General features: G+C 43.9%; 1 protein-coding gene across 2 annotated transcripts in view; it reads right to left on the reverse strand.

Annotated features, from left to right (window-relative positions):
* Window positions 1–6,232: 6,232 nt before the first annotated feature.
* DHX33 (DEAH-box helicase 33) overlaps window positions 6,233–20,786 on the reverse strand; it is a 41,355-nt gene continuing 26,801 nt past the window's right edge. For both annotated transcript variants that reach the window (XM_033922144.1, XM_033922143.1), the window contains 4 exons: window positions 11,925–12,052; window positions 10,967–11,170; window positions 8,201–8,287; window positions 6,233–7,105 (listed from right to left, as the gene is read on the reverse strand). In XM_033922144.1, coding sequence (XP_033778035.1) covers window positions 6,797–7,105; window positions 8,201–8,287; window positions 10,967–11,170; window positions 11,925–12,052 — 728 coding nt within the window. In that variant the 3' untranslated portion in view covers window positions 6,233–6,796. The remainder of the gene's footprint in view (window positions 7,106–8,200; window positions 8,288–10,966; window positions 11,171–11,924; window positions 12,053–20,786) is intronic.

Here is a 20,786-nt window from a genome sequence, read left to right on the forward strand (position 1 = left end):
ATTTGCTGCAGTATAAAAGTAACACTACTCCCAGAGTCAAAAGAGATGGCATATTGAGAAAATTTAGCTCATTTTAGATAACGATTATTTAACCGTATAAAAGTTATACTATGAAAACTTATTGCTTTGTATTAGGCAACTGCCAAATAGCACAGTTACTTACCGTAACAGTTGTTATCCAGGGACAGCAGGCAGCTATTCTCACAAGTGGGTGACATCAGCCAGCGCAGGGCGCGTCTCCTCAGTTCAGATAGCCAGCAGATAAGCCAACCCGGGGAGGTGGGTGGGATAGGAGAATAGCTGCTTGCTGTCCCTGGATAACAACTGTTACGGTAAGTAACTGTGCTTTATCCCAGGACAAGCAGGCAGGTATTCTCACAAGTGGGTGACCTCCATGCTAACCAAAGTGGGATGGTGGGAGAGTTGGCAACTTAGGAGAATAAATTTTGCAATACTGTTTGGTCAAACTGTCCATCCCGTCTGGAGAAAGTATCCAGACAATAGTGAGAAGTGAAGGCATGAACCGAGGACCAAGTAGCAACTCTACAAATTTCCTCAATAGGTGTGGATCTGAGGAAAGCTACAGAAGCTGCCATTGCACTGACCTTATGGGCTGTGACTTTACTATGAAGGGGTAATCCAGCCTGGGCATAGCAGAAAGAGATACAAGCCGCCATCCAATTGGAGATGGTACGCTTAGAAATAGGATGTCCCAACTTGTTCGGATCAAAGGAGACAAAAAGTTGAGGAGCAGTTCTGTGTGGTTTGGTGCGTTCCATGTAGAAGGCCAAAGCACGTTTACAATCCAGAGTATGAAGAGCTGATTCTCCAGGGTGAGAATGAGGCTTTGGAAAAAATACTGGAAGAACTTTGGATTGGTTGAGATGAAATTCCGAGACCACTTTAGGAAGGAATTTCGGATGATGCGAAGAACCACTTTGTCATGATGGAACACTGTGAAAGGTGGATCCGCAACCAACGCTTGTAGCTCACTAACTCGTCAAGCAGAAGTGAGGCCAATGAGAAATACTACTTTCCAAGTGAGATACTTGAGATGAGTCTTGTCCATTGGTTCAATGGAGGTTTCATCAGCTGAGAAAGAACAATATTGAGGTCCCAAACCACAGGAGGCGGTTTGAGAGGAGGATTGACATTGAAAAGTCCCTTCATGAATCTGGAAACCACAGGATGAGCGGAGAGGGGTTTCCCTTCAATAGACTGATGGAATGCAGCAATAGCACTATGATGGACTCGTATCGATGTAGACTTGAGGCCAGAATGAGAAAGGTGCAAAAGATAGTCCAAAACTGAAGATAAGGAGGAATGTTGTGGCTCCTTAAGAAGAGAAAAACACCAACTAGAGAATCTAGTCCATTTCTGGTGATAGCATTGTCTAGTACCAGGCTTCCATGAAGCTTCCAAAACATCCCTCACAGATTGAGAAAACTGGAGAGGAGCTATGTTGAGAGCAACCAAGCTGTCAGGTGAAGAGACTGCATGTTGGGATGAAGCAGAGATCCCTGATGCTGCGTAAGCAGAGAGGGAAAAACTGGTAGAAGGTATGGCTCCCTGCTGCTGAGTTGAAGAAGAAGGGAGTACTAGGGTTGCCTGGGCCACCGAGGAGCAACCAGAATCATGGTGGCATGGTCGGTCTTCAGCTTGACCAGCGTCTTTTGAATGAGAGGGAATGGAGGAAACGCATATAGAAAGAGATTTGTCCAGTCCAGAAGAAAAGCATCTGCCTCGAGGCGATGAGGAGTGTAGATCCTGGAGCAGAACTGAGGCAGTTTGTAGTTGTGGGAGGCGGCAAAGAGATCTATCTGAGGCGTTCCCCACTGAGAGAAGAGGTGATGAAGGGGCGTGGAATGGAGAGTCCATTTGTGAGGCTTTAGAAGACGACTCAAGTTGTCCGCTAGGGCATTGTCCACCCCCTGGTCATCACCTCTTCGCCGCCCCCCACAACTACAAACTGCCTCAGTTCTGCTCCAGGATCTACACTCCTCATCGCCTCGAGGCAGATGCTTTTCTTCTGGACTGGACAAATCTCTTTCTTTATGCGTTTCCTCCGTTCCCTCTCATTCAAAAGACGCTGGTCAAGCTGAGGACTGACCATGCCACCATGATTCTGGTTGCTCCTCGGTGGCCCAGACAACCCTAGTACTCCCTTCTTCTTCAACTCAGATAGACAGCTTTGAGGAAGGTGTTGTGGCGAATTACCCAATCCCAAACCTTCAGAGCTTCCTGACAGAGGGAGGCAGATCCCGTGCCGCCCTGCTTGTTGACATAATATATGTCCGTTCGAATGAGGACTACACGGTCTTGAAGAAGATGCTGAAAAGCATTGAGAGCGTTGAAAATTACCCTGAGTTCCAGCAGATTGATATGACACTGACGATCTGTACTGGTCCAATAGCCTTGAGTACGGAGACCATCTAGATGAGCTCCCCAAGCGTAAGTCGAAGAATCTGTCGTGAGAACTTTTTGATTGGGGGACATGTGAAAAAGTAAGCCTCTGGATAGATTGGAAGAGAGCATCCATCAGCGAAGAGATTGTGTCAGAGCAGGAGTGACCTGTATGTGTCGAGTCAGAGGGTTGGAAACCTGCGTCCATTGAGATGCCAGGGTCCACTGAGGTATTCTGAGGTGAAGTCTGGCAAAAGGAGTCACATGTACTCTAGAGGCCATGTGACCCAGAAGAACCATCAGGTGTCTCGCCGAGATGGATTGTCGAGAGAAGATTGACTGACAAAGATGGAGAAGAGCTTCCAGACGTTATGGAGGAAGGAACGCTCTGAGTTGGACTGTGTCCGATGAATGGAAGAGTCTGAGACGGCTGTAGATGGGATTTTGGAAAGTTGATTTCGAATCCCAAACTTTGCAGGAACCAGATAGTCTGCTGGGTCGCTACCACGACCCCTTGAGACGTGGAATCCTTGATGAGCCAATCGTCAAGATATGGAAATACTTGAAGACCATGGTTTCTGAGCGCTGCAGCCACCACTACCAGACACTTGGTGAAGACTCTGGGTGACGAGGCCAAGCTGAAAGGGAGTACTCTGTACTAAAAATGCAGATTTCCACCCGAAATCTGAGGTACTGACGGGAGGCCAGATGGATGGGAATGTGTGTGTAGGCCTCCTTGAGATCCAAAGAGCATAACCAGTCGTTCTGCTCAAGGAGGGGATAAAGAGATGCCAGGGTCAACATGCAAAATTTTTCTCTGACTAGGAATTTGTTGAGCACCCTGAGATCCAAAACAGGTTGCAGATCGCCCGTCTTCTTCGGAACAAGGAAGTACCGGGAGTAAAAACCCTTGTTCTGCTAAGCCAGAGGAACCGGCTCGATAGCTCAAAGCTGAAGTAGAGCTTGAGTTTCCTGAAGAAGAAGGGCGGTCTGGGAGGGATTGGAAGGATAGCCATTGAGCCACCAGACAGCGGACAAAGGTTTGATCCAAAAGCTTATGGAGAGGAAGCTTGAGAGATTCAGCCGGAGTTTGAGGGAGATGCATGGTCTCGAGATATTCCTTGGAGAACTTCGAGCCAGTATCTAGTTGAATATCCAAGTCAACTGCCATCTGACGAAGGAAAGATGAAAAGGACAGCTGATCTGCTAAAGCCTGGCCTCGAGAAGGACTCGAGGACGTCGAAGCAGCTTGGTCCAGCGAAGAAGGAGACCTGGATGAAGAAATGGAAATGACCGGGTCCTCGAGGTCCAGAAGCGGGTCGATGGAGGCAGTGGAGAAAACTGAAGAAAAGGCTGCTTGCGGTGAGGTGAGGCATGCCTGGATGAATGCTTCGAAGAATGCCTCGATCTGTGATGCGAGCTGTGCCTCGAAGCAGGCCTCGAGGATCGAGGAGAACGTGCCCCAGTCAAAGCCCCCAGAGAGTGGATAGGGCTGGAGGCTGTGGAACAAAGCAGTGGAGGCTGAGAAGAGAAACCTCGATGCACTCGCAAAGACTCTGCTCCTTGCTTTGAGTGTGAGGGTTCCAACGGAGGCACTGGCAAAGAATCTGCTCCTTGCTGTTCGTGCTCAGATGCCAGACCAGACACTCGCAGAGAGACTCTGCTCCCTGCAAAGAGTGTGCATGAGACTGAGACATAGGAGGCGACTTGACCTCGCGGGAGACAGCTGAATGCCCAGGATTTGTGAAAGAAGCTTCGGCCCCATGGTAGTAAAGAGCTGAATGAACTGCTTCTCCAACAAGGTCTGGAACGAAGCCGGGAAGGATGGATCCGCGTCTCCAACGGGACCACCTGCACGGGCCTCATGTTCCCTTGAGGCAGTATGAGAGTGCTTAGACACAGAAGCCTTAGGCACTTTAAGCACCACCGTGGGGATGGCTGCTGCCCTATCTGACCTGAAAAGATAGAGGAAGGCATCGCAGCAGGCGTCGAAGACAGAGCCGGTACAAACGAGGCAGGTTTGATGAGACTCGGAGTAGAAGCTGTGGAAGCCGGAAGAGCTTCGGATGAGGTCGAGGGCGAAGCACCCTTCAACGTCGAGAGCTCCATTGAAGACTCCATGGTGAAGAGCTGCTCCCACAGAATACAATGACGCTTAAAAGTACGAGACTTAAGTGTTGAGCAAGGCCGGCACGATTTCGGGAGATGTTGAGGCCCAAGACAGCGTCGATGAGGGTCCGTGAGGGAAATTGCGCACTGGCACTTGGAACACTTTTTAAAACCGGTTGCAGGCCAGGACATAGGCTGAAAAAGAGCCGCCGCAAGATCGAAATCGCGGGGCTGCGGCCACGAGGCCTGCCCGATCAAAAGAACGGAAGAAATTTTTTTTTTTTAAAGAAAATAACAACAAAGGGAAAAAACAGCGATTCGTGACAAAAAGAACACAAAACCGCGGTCGAAAGAAGGCACAAGTGAAAATACTTCACGCAGAGAGTCAAAGACTGACTTCTCGGCTCCGCAGAAAAGTAAGAACTGAAGAGACGTGCCCTGCGCTGGGCGGGAAGGCACTCGCGCATGCGCGGTGCAGGCGTCTCGAAACTTCGAGTTTCTTCAAACAAGTCTGCCTGTGAGGCGTCCGCATTAAGGCAACGTCGGATGACGTCACCTACTTGTGAGAATACCTGCCTGCTTGTCCTGGGATAATGAAACATACGCATCAACATTTTAAAATAGGATATGCAACTTCCCTCCCAATTCCAAATTCCATATTATGGCTTTGTCAGCTTCTTTCATATAAAGAAAATGCCAGAGATGGTGGTCTGGTAGCTCACTGGCAGTCCTATGGATCACCCTACAGAGGGATCTTGGTTTGATTTCTGGTCCCGGTCTTCTGCTGCCTTTGCGGATGAGGACAGGGATACTGTAGAGATGGCATGCACATCCTTTGAGTGGGAGAGAGTCAGTCATTACACAGTGGTAACTTCTAGTAGCTGAAATTATGGTCCTTAATTACAAAGTTTTAAAGACAGCCTGTTGCATCATCCCAGCTGAGATCACAATAACTAGAATAAAATGTGGGGAGGGGGGGAGGAGGGGAGAAATCCCTGGTTTCAGCTGTGTTGAATGCCCAGAGAAGCAGGATGAAAGCATAGGACCATAAATAAAACAAAAAGAAAAACACAGGTTTCAATGCTGGGGCATGTCTGGGTACCAGCTAAATATCCGGTCATGTATTGTCAGCTATTCCTTATGCGGTTAAGTGCAATATTCACCATATAACTTCTATCTTTTTAATCTCTGTACATTTTCAATTGTAAGCTGCCCTGAAGGTTTACCATATGGGTGGGGTACAAAGTTCAAAATAGAAATTTGAATATAACCACCTAAGTGAAACAGCACAAAAATAAGACTTTGTTTTGCAGACTAATTTGTCTGGTTCATTTGGGTGGTTAAGTGCTGAATACTGGCATTTAACCAAGTAAGTGCGACTCTACTCCCAGACCACCTACAAAATAGACATATACAGCTTTAATAGTTACTGCTGATGTTCAGCAGCACTAACTGATTAAATCACTAGCCTCTCGTAGCCTTGAATATCTATCCCTTTGTTTCTAGCCAAGGCATACAACATTATATTTTAATTCTACTCTGCAATGCTAATTATTGGCCAAAAAAGAGTCTTGAGTTAGAATAGTTAAAAAGCAGTGAGACATAGGGCATCTCTCTCAGGATAAAGGCTAACTTGGAAAAACATACATACAGATTAATATATATTAAATTCTTCAAATAATTCACATGCTACTAAAAAAAAACCCCAAAAACAAATACCTTTGATCAAGAAAAGTAATTATTAAAATCCAGCAGATCTACTCCTGGAATTATTTCTCCTTACATATCATATGAATTTCTTTTACTAGATTATAAAAACTGATGAACAGAACAACCTTCATCCTTCAAACTAGACTGTATGCATTTGTTCCATTCCCCCTGTACATAGAACATTACAAAATTATGATTGTTTTAAATAGGTGAAAATATCTGAGACCTGGCCATTGCAAATAGATGCTTCTTTTCTGTGGATTATACCTGATAAATAAAGCTGCTCATTTAATGGCTTGGGTTCTATTAAGCATCCACTGTCTTTTTTTAAGCATTATTCAATCCAGAGATAGAGGATTCACTTTCTCGCCACCTCCTCCTCTGCATAAAGGTCTGATTTTTAGGCTAACCAAAATATACAAATTAACCTTTTCTTAAGCTCACTAAATGCAAATATATCCCATGCACATTAATTGCAGATGTATAGTAACCTAAACCTATTGTGCCCCTAGGACTGAGTTGAGAACCACCTTTAGAACTCCAGGCAGTATTTTGTTTCATAACTTCCAAAGTGTTAGTTCTTAGCTGTTTTCAGTTTCCTACGGAAGTATTCAGGGGCGGCATCATAGAGCCAGTCGGCATCTACCACACAGAGGTCCCGCATATAGCACTTGGAGGTGTGTAGCAGCTCATTATATACCACACAAGCTGGCTTGCAATGGAATAGGACGGAGGAGGGATGGATGGCTACAGGCTGACGCGTGCTTGTTGTGGTGTAAGTTCCATCTGATTGCAGCTCTGCTGTATTCATGAAGAGTCCATGGGCCAGGCACTGACGAATATTCACCAGGTCTGTCCGTGAGGATTCGATTGGCATAGACATCTGTACCAAATGAAAATAAAAATGAAGGAGGCATTTATACAAAGTCTGTGTGTGAAGGAGTAGCTTAACGGTTAGCACGGTGAGCACAGTACCTGGGGAATTGGGTTCAGTTTCCACAGCAGCTTCTTGTGACCCTGGACAAGTCACTTAACCCTCCATTTCCCCAGGTATAAAACCTTAGATCAGTGGTTACCATATTAACATAGTAAATGACAGCAGATAAAGACCTGACTGGTCCATCCAGTCTGCCAAACAATCACATTCATTATCAAGGCAATGCTGAACCAACAATCCAGTAGATTATTGCATTTTATTTGCTAAGTTCCACTATAAAACGTCTTCCCCTCCTACCCCTACTGAGATATGCAAAACCTGTACTCAGACAATATGAATGTGCTATGAAATATTTATACTAGCTCCTGATTCATCCTTGCCATTTTTAAGGCTCAGACCGTATATAAATCTGCCCTACTTTCCAGCTACCAAGTTAAAACCTACTCTAACCCATCCCAATCTGTCTTGTCATATAAAGACCACAGACAGTAGAAGTCCATCCCAGTCCTGTTCCAAAACCTGTCCTGGGGGAACCCCCAGCCAGCCAGATTTTCAGGATATCCACAATGAATACGCAAGAGAGAGATTTTCATGCAATGGAGGAGAAACATGCAAACCTAAGAAACTGGGAGCCGCAGGTAAAGCATATACATAGGACATTATACAACAACAGTGCATCTCAAACTGCGTGCCTCCTGAGATTTCAGGTGTGCCACGACACTGGAGAGGAGAGGCGCCGGCGAGAGGCATATTCTATAGGCAATCAGCCAGCGCTGGCGCCTCTCCTCTCCATGCCTCTTCCCTGCTGGCAACTCAGAGCACATCTGGAGGGCCTTCGCGCTTGTGCAGATGTTGATATGATGACGTCATGCATGTGATGTCGTCACAGTGACGTCTGCACTTACAGATGCCTCAAGCCGCAGCCACTATGTTTAGTGTGCTGCGGCTCGACAAAGTTTGTGGGACACTGTTAAACAGGAAAACATAGATAAGGAAAAGCAAAAAGAACAGAAAGAATAAATACCATATAGCAATCATTACCTTTATGCAGATATTCCTGAGCTGAGATCGGACATCCGATACCAAAGTCATATTCCTGCTGTTCACAAAGTTCTCTCTGCACCAGTCCTGCAAGACGAAAGGGTTAAATGAACCACAGGGTCCATGAGAGCAAAACATTGGGTGCACAGATCTCACAAAGACCTGCAAAATCTTGATAATCTGCTTATTTGGAAGTTGCAGCTGGTTCCAAGGGTTTTGGACTTCAGAAGAGCAAAGGAACATTATAAGCTGTTACTCTGAACCAATTACTGTGAGGATTTCCACAGTTTTTTACTTAACGAGAGGACCAAAATCTGCAACCTTATGGCTCTAAGTTTAATACCATCACTGAGCTAAAAATAGTGGTTTCTCCTGCACTGGGTCTGTGGTGATGACAGTGGCAAAGTCAGTTATCAGTTATTAACCGCACGGCGTTAAACTGATAACTGACTTTGCCACTGACCCAGTGCAGCATGAGGCCTTATTACAAGGAGTTGAACAGCATTGTAGGCTTTATCCTGACTATCTCAAGAAGACATTGAATGTAGAGAATGACACGGGGGAAAAAATCTGTCCCCGGCCCACCGGCCCCTTCACCGCCATTCCATTCACCGTCACCGCCATCCCCGTCACTGCCATTCCCTTCACTGCCCCATCACCGTCCCTGCAGCATCCATATAAGCGCCTCAGTACTGCAATATTTAGCTTATTCCTTCCTTATAAATCAAAGTTCTGGCTGCTGAAATAGAGAAAGATGTTCAGCTGGAAGGGCTTTGTTTATAAATTTTTATCAACACAACTAATATACTATTTTATCCTAAAGCAAAAAGAAAAAAAAGAAAAAGAAAATAAATAGAATTTTTTTTTTCTACCTTTGTTGTCTGGTTTCTGCTTTCCTCATCTTCTCATTCAATTCCTTCCATCCAGTGTGTCGTCTCTTTGCGTCTTCCATTTGCTCTGTTACTGTGCCTCTCCCTTCACCCCCCCCCCAATTGGTCTGGCACCCATCTTCTTCCCTTTGCTCCCCCATAGTCTGGCATCTGTCTTCTTCCCTTCCAGCGCCTTCTCCTCACTCTGTCTTCCACATTTCCCTTCAGGGTCTGTTCCTCTCCACCCTCCTTCAATGTCTGTTCTATTCCTTTCCACCACCACCTTTCCTTCCCTCCTTCACCATCTGTTCCTTTCTACCACCCTTCAGTTCCTCTCGCGCGGCCTATCTACCTCCCTCCCTCCTACTTTCGTGGCACGTTACAATGTAATTTGTGCAAGCCGCTGGAGCCTGCGAGCTTGGTCCCCAAGCAATCTCGCTTTTGTGTTCCTATTTTTCCCATTTCTAATATCTCCCCTATGTATCTGGCATTGCCCCTTGTGTCCATATACCATCCCCATGGCATGTATGCCCCCTTTATGTCTCTGTCCCTATGCCTCCATGCACATAATTTCCCCTCTGTTTCTGTTACCTTCCTGTGTCCAGATTTCCCCTCTCTTCCACACCAATGTGTCTCTTCTCTTCAACCCTATCTAGCTTATTTCCCTCTTTCTTCCCTCCCCCCCTGCTTCCAGCATCTGGCTCACCTGCCTGTCCTCCCCTTTCTTTCCTGCTGTGGGTTTCTTTCTCTCCCTCTTCATCCCTTTGGCCCAGAATCTCTTTCCCTTTCACTCCCTCCTTCCTAGTGTGAGCCGGGAACACACGTGATCGTGCGGTCCAGCAGCCCCTTCCGCCCAATCGCAGCATTCTGCTATCTTCCTCACTCCACCTCACGTTAGATGCCGAGTTGCCGACTTTCTTTTTCGCCCAGTCGCACGCATTCAAAAATATGCACACACGCGGCTGCTCAGTTGTTCAATCTTCTCCTCTGATGCAACCTGAAACAGGAAGTTGCAGCAGAGGAGAAGATTGAACAACTTGAGCAGCTGCGCATGCGCGGCTTTTTGAAAGCATGCGGCTGGGCGAAAAAGAAAGCCGGCAAACTCTGCATCTAAGGTGAGGCAGAGGGTTGGAGATGGCAGAATGCTGCGATCGGGCGGGTGGGGGCTGCTGGACCGCACGATCCTTGATTGCCTCACTGCAGAGACAAGACCATTCACCGCTCCACGGGGTGGCGAATGACCTTGTCCCCATCCCCGCAGCAACCACTATTTTTTCTTTCCCCGTTTCGGCGGGTTACCCGCGGCTACTCGCAGCTAGCCACGGGTAACAACCACAGTGTCATTCTCTAATTGAATGCTTGAGTGTTTGGAATGACATTCGTAGATGACTACACCAAAGTGTATGTATTTAGCTATTAGCAAAGTATGTTAAATTTTTGTTATTTTCCACAATAAAATGCAGATACTGAAGGTTCATTTAATAAAATACTGCTAGAGTTTTTTCATAAAATGTCTTTTTATCAATGTATCATTGCTGAGTGTTTAAACATAAAGTTATAGCTATAATAAACTAAACTAAAACTTAGTTTTATAAACCGGGTCATCACCAAGGAATGTGCTCCATTAAGCAAAAATAACTTTATGTAATCAGTGGCTTTGAGCATCCCCAGGATGGGCTTTAAAAATGTTTTAAAAATTATTTTCTGATCAAGCACAATCAAATTCATGGGAAAAACTTCAATTCACATTTTTTCCAAAATTAGGTCTTTCTGGACAACCCCTAGGACATATTCATGCTGACAGAAATGTACTCGGCAGTCACATATATTCAGTGGTGCAAAGAATGCATTCTCAGGCCCCTCAACATTTTCAGTAGGTCGTAGAAAAGACCTCTACCTTACTCTTGCCCAAGTTTTTGAAAGCTCGATATATGTTGAGTAGAGTGATGTGATCCCCCTCACTGGAGATGAACTTCTTCCTGACCGCCTGTATCTCATCTCTCTTGGACGGGGGGTTGTAGAGGACACTGTCGACAGAGAGCAATGATATGATACTCAGGATCTCCTCTGTGCAATGGAATTTTGGTGAGAGCAAGATGGTCTACAAAGCAAAAGGACATCAGACATTAACTTCATTTCAGTAGTCCACTGATAGGTGGCATCATATATACATTCTTGATTTTGTGGTTCCTCCTGCCCTTTCAGGGCAGCCAGCTCAACTGAAAGCAGACTCTAAAACGGCTAATTTCACTATAAACTACCTAGAGTATCCCTCCCACCACTATGTTACTTTCCCTTCTATCCTGTTCAACAATTACAGACCCCAGTTCTCTCTGAAGCTTGGTATAGATATGTTCCGAGTCAGCCACTAGATATTACTGCTGAATGACGGCCTGGAATCCCTGACCTCATGTACTATGAAGATGAGCACTACAGCATCCCTAGATACAACCAGCCTAAGGATGAGAAACTAAGTCTTAATTTAGTATAGGTGCCAGATGAAAATCTGAAAAGCTTTGTCCTGAATCCACATTAAGGTTCTTCTGAGTCAACTAAAAACACCACCAAAAAAAGTGATGTTTATTATTTCAATAAGTAATGATAACAGCGTGCCAGAAAAAAAAGCAACTCTATTGGGATAAAGTGACACACACTGCAAAAAAAATAAAAATAAAAAAGGAGATATTTCCAATGCCAGCGTATTTCAATTTAAATAAACATATGAGAAAAAGTTTCATCTAGCCCGTGCTAGCGACTACTTATCTTGGTCTTATTTTGAACTGCCGTAAGTCACACTTGAATGACTTGACCACTTAAAAAGGCTTTGAAATCTTCTTTTGTATTTACTTACTTACCTTTGAGAATCTGGGCTCCAGTGGGAATGCAGCCATTTTCCTTCCCAAGGGTGTAAGGATGATCTGATCCTCCTTTCGTTCTATAGCTCCTAACAAGTGCAGTTGTTCTATAGCTGCTTGGATGGTATCTGTCACATAAAGACAACAGTCATAATAGCCTACACTCCAAAGTCCCTATGAAGGCTGGCACAACCTAGACTTTCCTTGAAAAAGCTCATATCTCTCTCAAAACCCAGAGTGACTCGGTCAAAGCCTTCACCAAACAACTACACTGGCTACCCATCTCATCAGGAATAACTTTCAAAATATCTTGCATCATTCACCGCATACTTTATGGAAACTTAGCAGCCCCACTCATCCAGCTCTTCTCAGTGGCATAGTCTACTTCTCGTACAACCCTCAACAGGATGCTACTAGATCTCCCATCCACAAAAGATCTTCACTACAAACAAGTTTTCCACTCCATGCTTACCTTTCTAGGAGTAAAAACTTGAACAGCCTTACAGAAACAACCAGAACTGAACCTAGCCACATCTTCTTCCAAAGAAAACTGAAAACCCACTTGTTCGACACCTAACCTCCTGTATCCTCTCCTCCTCTCTCCCCTCCTACCTATCCACCTACCTACTCTTTCCCCTCTCTTTAAGTTGCCTTGAGCCTGTATAGGTATGAGCAATGTACAAATAGAAGATTAGAGTGCCCTTAAAGAGACTCAGTCCAGTTCTTCCTCCCGAATCTTCTACATTCCCTCAAGTTTTTCTCTATCCTCCCTACCCAGGGACCTGACATATACATCTACTTTTGTATGCTAGTATTGTGTGGTGTTGGTCAGTTCCCTATGGCTGGTTTAAAAATATCTCCGACTAAAGCGAATCTCATAGTACCAGTAAACTTAATTTTGGACACTGGTAAAATGCATGTGAATATGAAAACATAAATGTAAATTGCATTCTTCATAAGACAAGCAGGATCACAACAGTGAGTGGTGAATGGTGCAGAGGTTAGAGCTACAGTCTCAGCACCCTGAGGTTCTGGGTTCAAATCCCATGCTGCTCCTTATGACTCTGGACCCAGTTAAACCCTCATTGCCCCAGGTACATTAGATAGAGTGTGATCCCACTAAGACAGATAGGGAAAAAAGCTTGAGTACCTGAATGTAAACCACTTGGGCTATAAGTAGTATATAAATAAATAAAATATATGGGCGACATCATCACTTCACAGCATACAAGAAAAAGAAGAACCAGTCTTCACAATGCAAAATAGGGAGGAAACCACAGTGAAGCTGACAGGAAAGAACCTTGACAAAGTTAAGAATGGCCTCTTATTCTGAATTCACAAGGCTTTATTGCATTGTAAGACTCGACACAGGCCTATGTTTTGGCTAAATGATTTTCCTTAGGAGTCTGAACAATCCTGAAAAACCACACACAAAGTTTTGTTGGAATATATCCTTGCAGATCTACTCAGTCTCACTAGAATATATCCTTGCAAATTAGTTTTCAAAACAAATGCCGCTCGGTTTTAAAATGCAGCTTCCTCTCCATGCACTGTATTCATTGGAAAAAAAAGGGAAAAGGATTCTGAGCTTGTGCTATAGTTCCCACTGACTATGTCATTTTTTTCAAAAATATCAGGGTGGGAGGGAAGGGCGAAGAGGGATTATTATTTTATGTAAAGACATTACTGATAAGATTTTCAAGTGATTTGTTAATTGTTGCTGTGATTATTGTACACTTGTTGAAAGATGAAAAAATGAATAAAGAATTAAAAAAAAAAAAGTGTGCTCCAACTTTTAGAAAGAACAGGCAGGAAAGTATGGCTGTTCGATCCTACTGTCCAAGGAGAGCACCCGTTGTAGGTGTGTAACTTTGCTTTCTCAACAGACAAGCAGGATCACAACAGCTGTACATGTGGAGACTTTCAAGCTTAGGGTTGCAGTAAAGAAATGTAATATTCCTGTCTTATTTTGGATAGCAGCGGAACAAGAAGCTTTTTGAGACACTAAAAGTTTACATTACTTAAATGACTTATCTCCCAAAATTTTTAATCTAATCTAATATAATGCTTATATTCCGTGAATAAGAACATAAGTTTCCAGTGTTCTCCCCAGAAATTTTTTCCTACCAGACGGCATGAAAAAGTAGCTGGGTGGGGTGGGGAGGGATGGGGAAATTTGGTGGTGGGTAAAATTAAATGTGTACTATTTTTATTAGTTAATTATTATTAATTATTTTCCAATGCTCAATATGACTTCCTTTTTTAAAGGTTTGACACTTGTGCCAGAACATTTTTGCTAAATTTAAGAAGTATCCAATTCTAGACGTGAATAATTAGATATTTGCCCTCTTTCAAATGGTATAGAGGTTTAAAAAAGGGAAATGCGTTAATGAAGTTATTAGGTTCAATCTAGCCATTTATTTCTGCATGAATTTAAACTACTAGAAAAAAAAAAGATAAATATAGCTCATCCAGTCATACAAGAAACGGCTCTACAGAACTTCTAATAATGTTTTGATTACTAGGTTCCTTCCTGAGGTCTCACTGAAGATATGAAATAGATGCGATCCACATTTCCAGACCTCTTCCTCATAATTTATGGAGAGGTGTTACTGAGCCTTGAAGGAGACTTGTGTGATTGCACTACAGCAAAATAAAAAAGTATCAGATAAAGATCAAAGTGAGAGCTAGGGCAAAACAGTTTAGGTAAAGAACATAAGAATTGCCGCTGCTGGGTCAGACCAGTGGTCCATCATGCCCAGCAGTCCGCTCACGCGGTGGCCCCCAGGTCAAAGACCAGTGCTCCAAATGAGTCCAGCTTCACCTGCGTATGTTCCAGTTTAGCAGGAACTTGTCCAACTTTGTCTTGAATCCCTGGAGGGGAAATAACAGACTCCGGAAGAGCGTTCCAGTGTTCTACCACTCTCTGGGTGAAGAAGAACTTCCTTGCAGGTAATAATTAGCAATGTATTAAAAATATTTTATTTTTATTTGCTTATAATGTCATTTGAAAGCTGCTTAATGTTAATACAACTTTAATTTAATTCTTTATAGTATGTGTGTGGGAGAGGGACAACACCTACGTCAACAGTAAAGTTAGAATAGGGTCATTAAATCCAGTGGTATAAATGACAGCCAGTGCTGATCATTTTTAAACAACCCCTCTATATAAAAAAGTTATTTTTAGTAATAATCCATGAACCACACAAGGGTGCACCTGGGAAAAGGCAGCATCTTAAACACTGCAGTGAGCACTAGAACACCAACACACGCATTGTAAAACTAAATAAGCCAGATCCTGCACAGTCAATTAATTGATCCTGTACAGTTGATACTAACAGAAAACCATGTCCTTTCATACACACAGAACACACATACACCCTCACCCAATATGGAATAATCACAAACTAAAAATAGAAATATGTAGACAAAAGTTAACTGAACCAAGAAACCAGACTCTGTATACAATCAACACCACAGAAACAGTGACACATCCCCTAATACTGTGCAAAATATAAAGACAGTAGATGTAAATTTGAAAAAACTGCTACATAACAATCACCACTTCATAAATTAACAAATAGAAATAAAACAAATAATGGGAAATAAGAAAATACCATTTTATTGGACTAATTAATTTTTCAATTAGTAGTAATTAGCTTTCAGAGGCCAAATCTTTCTTCAAGACAGTACAGTATACTGCTGTTAAGGTATCCTGTCCTACTCCTGACCTGAGGAAAGGGGTTTAGTCCCCCCCAAATTGCCTTATTTCCACATAAACTTTAATCAATACAGTTACAATACTACTTGATTCTATGTAAAGCAACAAAAAAATTTTCTCTACCTTTTGTCGTTTCTGCTTTAATCATCTTCTCTTTGCTCTCTTCTTTCAATTCAGCGTTTGTCCTCTCTCCCTTCCATGCAACATCTGTCCTCTCTCTTTACCCCTTGCATCCACTGGCCACCCTCTCTTTGCCTCTTGCATCCACTGTCCACCCTCTCTCTGCCTCTTGCATCCACTGTCCACCCTCTTCCATATGGCATCATCTCTCTTTCTATGTCCCTTCAATAAACTGTATATCCTGTGCCCTTTCTGTCTTTTGTACATGATTCATTTCAGCTTCACCCCCTCTCCATTTTTTTTGTCTCCACCCCCTCCCCTATGCTCAGGCATCTCTCTCTTCTACTTTCCTTCCTTTCTTCCTACTCCACCCCATGGTCTGGCATCTCTATCTACTTCCCTCCCTCCCATGCCCTGGCATCTCTCGCTTCTCCTATATCTCTCTCTCCCTCCATCTCTGGCACCTCCTCTCCTTCCTTTCCCTCTGGTCTGGCATTTTATGTCTCCTTAGTTTCCCTTCCATCCCCTGTGCCCTGGCATCTCTCTCCTCTCCTTCCATCGCCCCCTCCCACTCCATTATCTGGCATCTCTTCTCCTTCCTTTATTTCACTTGGTCTAGCATCTGTCTCCTCCCTCCCCCTCCATGGTCTGGTAGCTCCTTTCCTTTCCCTCCCTCCCATAGTCTTATCTTTTTCATCTCCTCTCCCTTCCCTGGTCTTCCTTCTCCCCCCCCCATTGGGAGCAGCAGCACTTCTCTTCCCCCTCCCCAATTAGGTGCAGCAGCAGCAGCATTTCTCTTCCCCCTCCCCCCAAAAAAATTGGGTGCAACAGCAGCAACATTTCTCTTCCCCCTCCCCCCCCAACTGGGTGCAGCAGCAGCATTTCTCTTCCCTCCCCCCAATTGGGTGCAGCAGCATTTCTCTTCTCCTTCCCCCCATTGGGTGCAACAACAGCATTTCCTTTCCCCCTCCCCCCAATTGGGTGCAGCAGCATTTCTCTTCCCCCGCCCCTCAACTGGATGCAATAGCAGCATTTCTTTTCCCATCCCTCCCATCTCACACACCCGTCAGCAGATTCGCTACAGACAGACTAAGCAAGTTGTAAGCTTCCCTCTGTCACTGACCTATCTTCCATAGGTAAGCGACGAAGAGAAGCTTACAACTTGCTGCTCTTGCTTGCTTCAGGCCTTCTTCGTTGCCGGGTCCTGCCTTCGCGGAAACAGAAAGTAGGCAGGACCCGGCAGCGAGGAAGGCCCGAAGCAAGCAAAAGCAGCAAGTTGTAACCTTCTATCTGTCGCTGACCTGTAGCGAACTTATGTTCCGGGGCTCTAACGGTAACACTGTGCCAGCTTCCCTTCTCTTCCCTCCTACCCGGGACGTAACTTCCGGTTTCAGAGGGAAGAGAAGGGAAACCGGCACACATAGTGTTACCGTTAGAGCCCTGGAGCATGGGTTCAAGTCGCTTGCTGGCGTTTAAAAAAAAAAAAAAGTCAGGCAGGAGCCAAACACTGAATTTTCGGCGGCTCTTCAAGCTGTACCGAGTCAGCCCGGGAAATCCTCAAGCCGGTGAGAGGGTTTTTTAAAAATGTTGAACAGCAGCAGCAGCAGGATTCGCGACCGAGATGACAGCCAGGCAGAGCGCCCGGCTAAAAGGCGCTAGGGAGAACACTGAGTTTCCAAGTTTATTTAATATTTGTTAAACCGCTTATCATTGTTCTAAGCAGAGTACATTTGATAAATAAAAACCAAAAGGGGTACACTACATTTAAAAAAAAAAAAAAGACAAAACATCAAATTATAGAACAGTAAAAAAGTAAAGGTTGACACATTAGGAAGGGGGATCCCATCTGTAAGAAAGACTGAAGGAAAGGTCGTCGTATCTGGGTAGTCCTTAGATCAGCCAGTTATATATCAAAAGCATTCTTAAATAAAAAGGTTTTTAGTTTTGATGTGAAGCGCTCTAAAGAAGTTTCTTCCCGTAAATGGATCAGCAGTGAGTTCCAAAGTACTGAGAAAATTGTAGAGTGCATAAGAACATAAGAATAGCCTTACTGGGTCAGTCCAATGGTCCATCGAGACCAGTACCCCGTCTTCGGAGGCCAATTCAAATCACAAGTACCTGGCAAAAATCCAAATAATAGCAACATTCCATATTATTGTCCCATGTCTGTCTCAACAGCAGACTATGGACTTTTCCTCCAGGAATTTGTCCAAACCTTTTTTTAAACCTGCTATATTAAACTACTCTTACCCATCCTCTGGCAATGTATTCAAGAGCTTAACTATTCTCTGAGAAAAAAAAATATTTTCTCCTATTGGTTTTAAAAGTATTACTCGGTAACTTCATTGAGGGGTCCTCTTACTAAGGCACGCTAGCTGTTTTAGCGCATGGTAAATGCTAACGCGTCCATTATAGTCTATGGACGTGTTAGAGTTTAGCATGCGCTAAAATAGCTAGCGCACCTGAGTAAAAGGACCTCTGAGTGTCCCCTAGTCTAGTCTGTTTATGCAGATCACGTAACAAAGAAGACAGGCATACCTGGGATGATATTCATGAAACCCCATTACAGTAAACAATTAAAAGTATTTTCCACTGACCTATGACAGATACCTATCAAATAACCAAGTTTTTAAATATTTCAGAAATACTAGATAATTGTTAAGATAACTAAAATCCATAGGGAAATCATTCCACATTTTTGTTGCATCAAAGGGAAGAGAGGACTGAAACATTTAAAAAATCTAATTCCTTTAAATCAGTGTTCTTCAACCTTTTGACACCTAAGGACCGGCGGAAATAAAATAATTATTTTATGAAATGGCACCAGTCTGTGGACCAGCAGTTGAGGAACACTGGGCTAAGTCATGGTCCAGACCCCGCCCACGCAATCTCCGCCCTAGACCCCGCCCCACATGATAGAACTAATTGGATTCCACTTGTTTTCATCAGTGAGAAAATACATAGTATAAAACCCCCAATTTTGTTTGGGCCTTGGGAACTTTATGGCATTTGCTTGTATGAACAACTATCTCCTAAAATAAAAGTTGTCTCCGTTACAAGGATTGGCCTCTGATTCTATGGTATAGCATATTGACATAGCTTAATCTTTCATTGGTCCATGCACTCATTTACTCAGTAATCAATTATAAAAGTGAAAGTTAGACATTATGGAAGCAAGACAGAAAGTGACTCATTTGAACTTTGTTGCTAGAGAAGGATTTTACTTGAGACGTGGACTGCCAGAAGAACTAACAAATCAATTTTGGATGAGATTGGACCGGCTATGTCACTCAGAGCCTACATGATTAAGTTACAATTGTCTTATTTTGATCACATCGTTAGAAGAGCAAGATCATTGGAAAAGGACATCATGTTTGGGAACATCAAAGGAACTAGGCAAAGAGGGCAACTAGGTGGCTGGATACGTTTACCTTTTTTTGGATCTTTAACTCATCGAGTCGCTAGAACTTGAATCTGAGTCGATGACACCTAACATACGCACAATCTTTTATTATTCTGAGAACTTACTCAGTTCCAGTTTTTCAAATAGTACACTTATCCCTCCAAGATCACGGGTTTAGGACTCGTGACTTCAGTTTTTCGCGAGTTTCTAAACCCTGACCCTTCCCCACCAGGCCTCCCAGATCTCTCCACACCTTACCTGGTGGTCTAGTGGTGAAGCGGGGCAGGAGCGATCTTCCTACACTCCTGCCATCAACAAAAATGGCTACTGCAAGTTCCCGCTGTAGTCTCATGAGACCATGGGAACTCACAGCAGCCATTTTTGTTGAGGGCTACATGGGGCAGGAGCGTAGGAAGATCGCTCCTGCCCCGCTTCACCACTAGACCACCAGGTAAGGTGTGGAGAGGTCCGGGAGGCAGGAGGAAGGCGGGGTGGGTCATAGTCGGCCCTAAAAGTTATTTGCAGGCCGGCTCTGCCCCTAACCCCCATGAATATAGAGGGAGAAGTATACATTAACCTTCCCCCTAATGAACAGTGGGAATCTTCTTTCACCTGTGATTGGACAGCAGAGTTCTGAAGCTTTCTGTCTTTTGTGCACGATTTTTGCTGAGGCTATCAGAAGAGGTCTTTGGACATGATATTTCAAGTATAATGGTATGGTATCTCCTGTAGGTATAGTAAGGTTTTCTAAGTGAATGGTATTGTGACATTTGGGAGGAAGACTATTATCATCTGTCAATATTATCTGCAGCTAAAGACTGAAGTGTATTGCAATTATCTTTTATTACATAAACTGTCTCCTGGACCTTTTCCCAAATGGATTCTTGCATGATGCATCCTCAAAGTGGGGGTGCAAATCTTCTCCGAGACCAGATACCCTAAGACATGCCATTCTTCTTGCTGCTATGACTACTAATGCTCCTCTAGAAGCTGTGTCATAGGCATCATAGGATAATCTTATCAAGTATTTGAAGGGTGATACCATCCTAAGGGGATGGTGGTTGTTAGGCTGTGCATTTCTACTTAGTAAAGACTGGAATCCAGCCTTTGTTTCCAAAGAAATATTAAAGAGAAAAACCCCTACACTTATGAGAGCCTTAGAATGCTCAAGCCTATCAATATTATTTAGCTGCTCAATTGCAAAATTTATTGGATTGGTACCCTCCGGTGCCTAAGGTTTGGGTTCGTTTATAACAAAGTTATCTACCATTGCATCAGTGGGCTAATGGACTAGGGGAACCGGTCTCATTCAAGTTGAATATGAAGGCAACTTCCCCTATTTTATTCATTTTTATTCCCTCAAAGAAGCGTAGGCGCCAATTGTTTGGGATCAAATGATTCTCTCTTTGCACCCCTCTTCCAGCATTGTTTATGTTTGCTCCTTGTTAGACGACCTCACTTTTGAGCGGTTGGATTCGACTGTGCATACAGGTCATTGGGTCTCTGTTTGAGGGGAGATACTGAAGTCTTTTCAGCAGCTTGGAGAGAAGTTTCACGTTCCTTGCTCTGATTTTTTTTATTTATTTGCAATTACATCATTTGTTAACTACTTCCCCTT

The sequence above is a fragment of the Geotrypetes seraphini genome, chromosome 15 (assembly GCF_902459505.1).
Source record: "Geotrypetes seraphini chromosome 15, aGeoSer1.1, whole genome shotgun sequence".
NCBI lineage: Eukaryota > Metazoa > Chordata > Amphibia > Gymnophiona > Dermophiidae > Geotrypetes > Geotrypetes seraphini.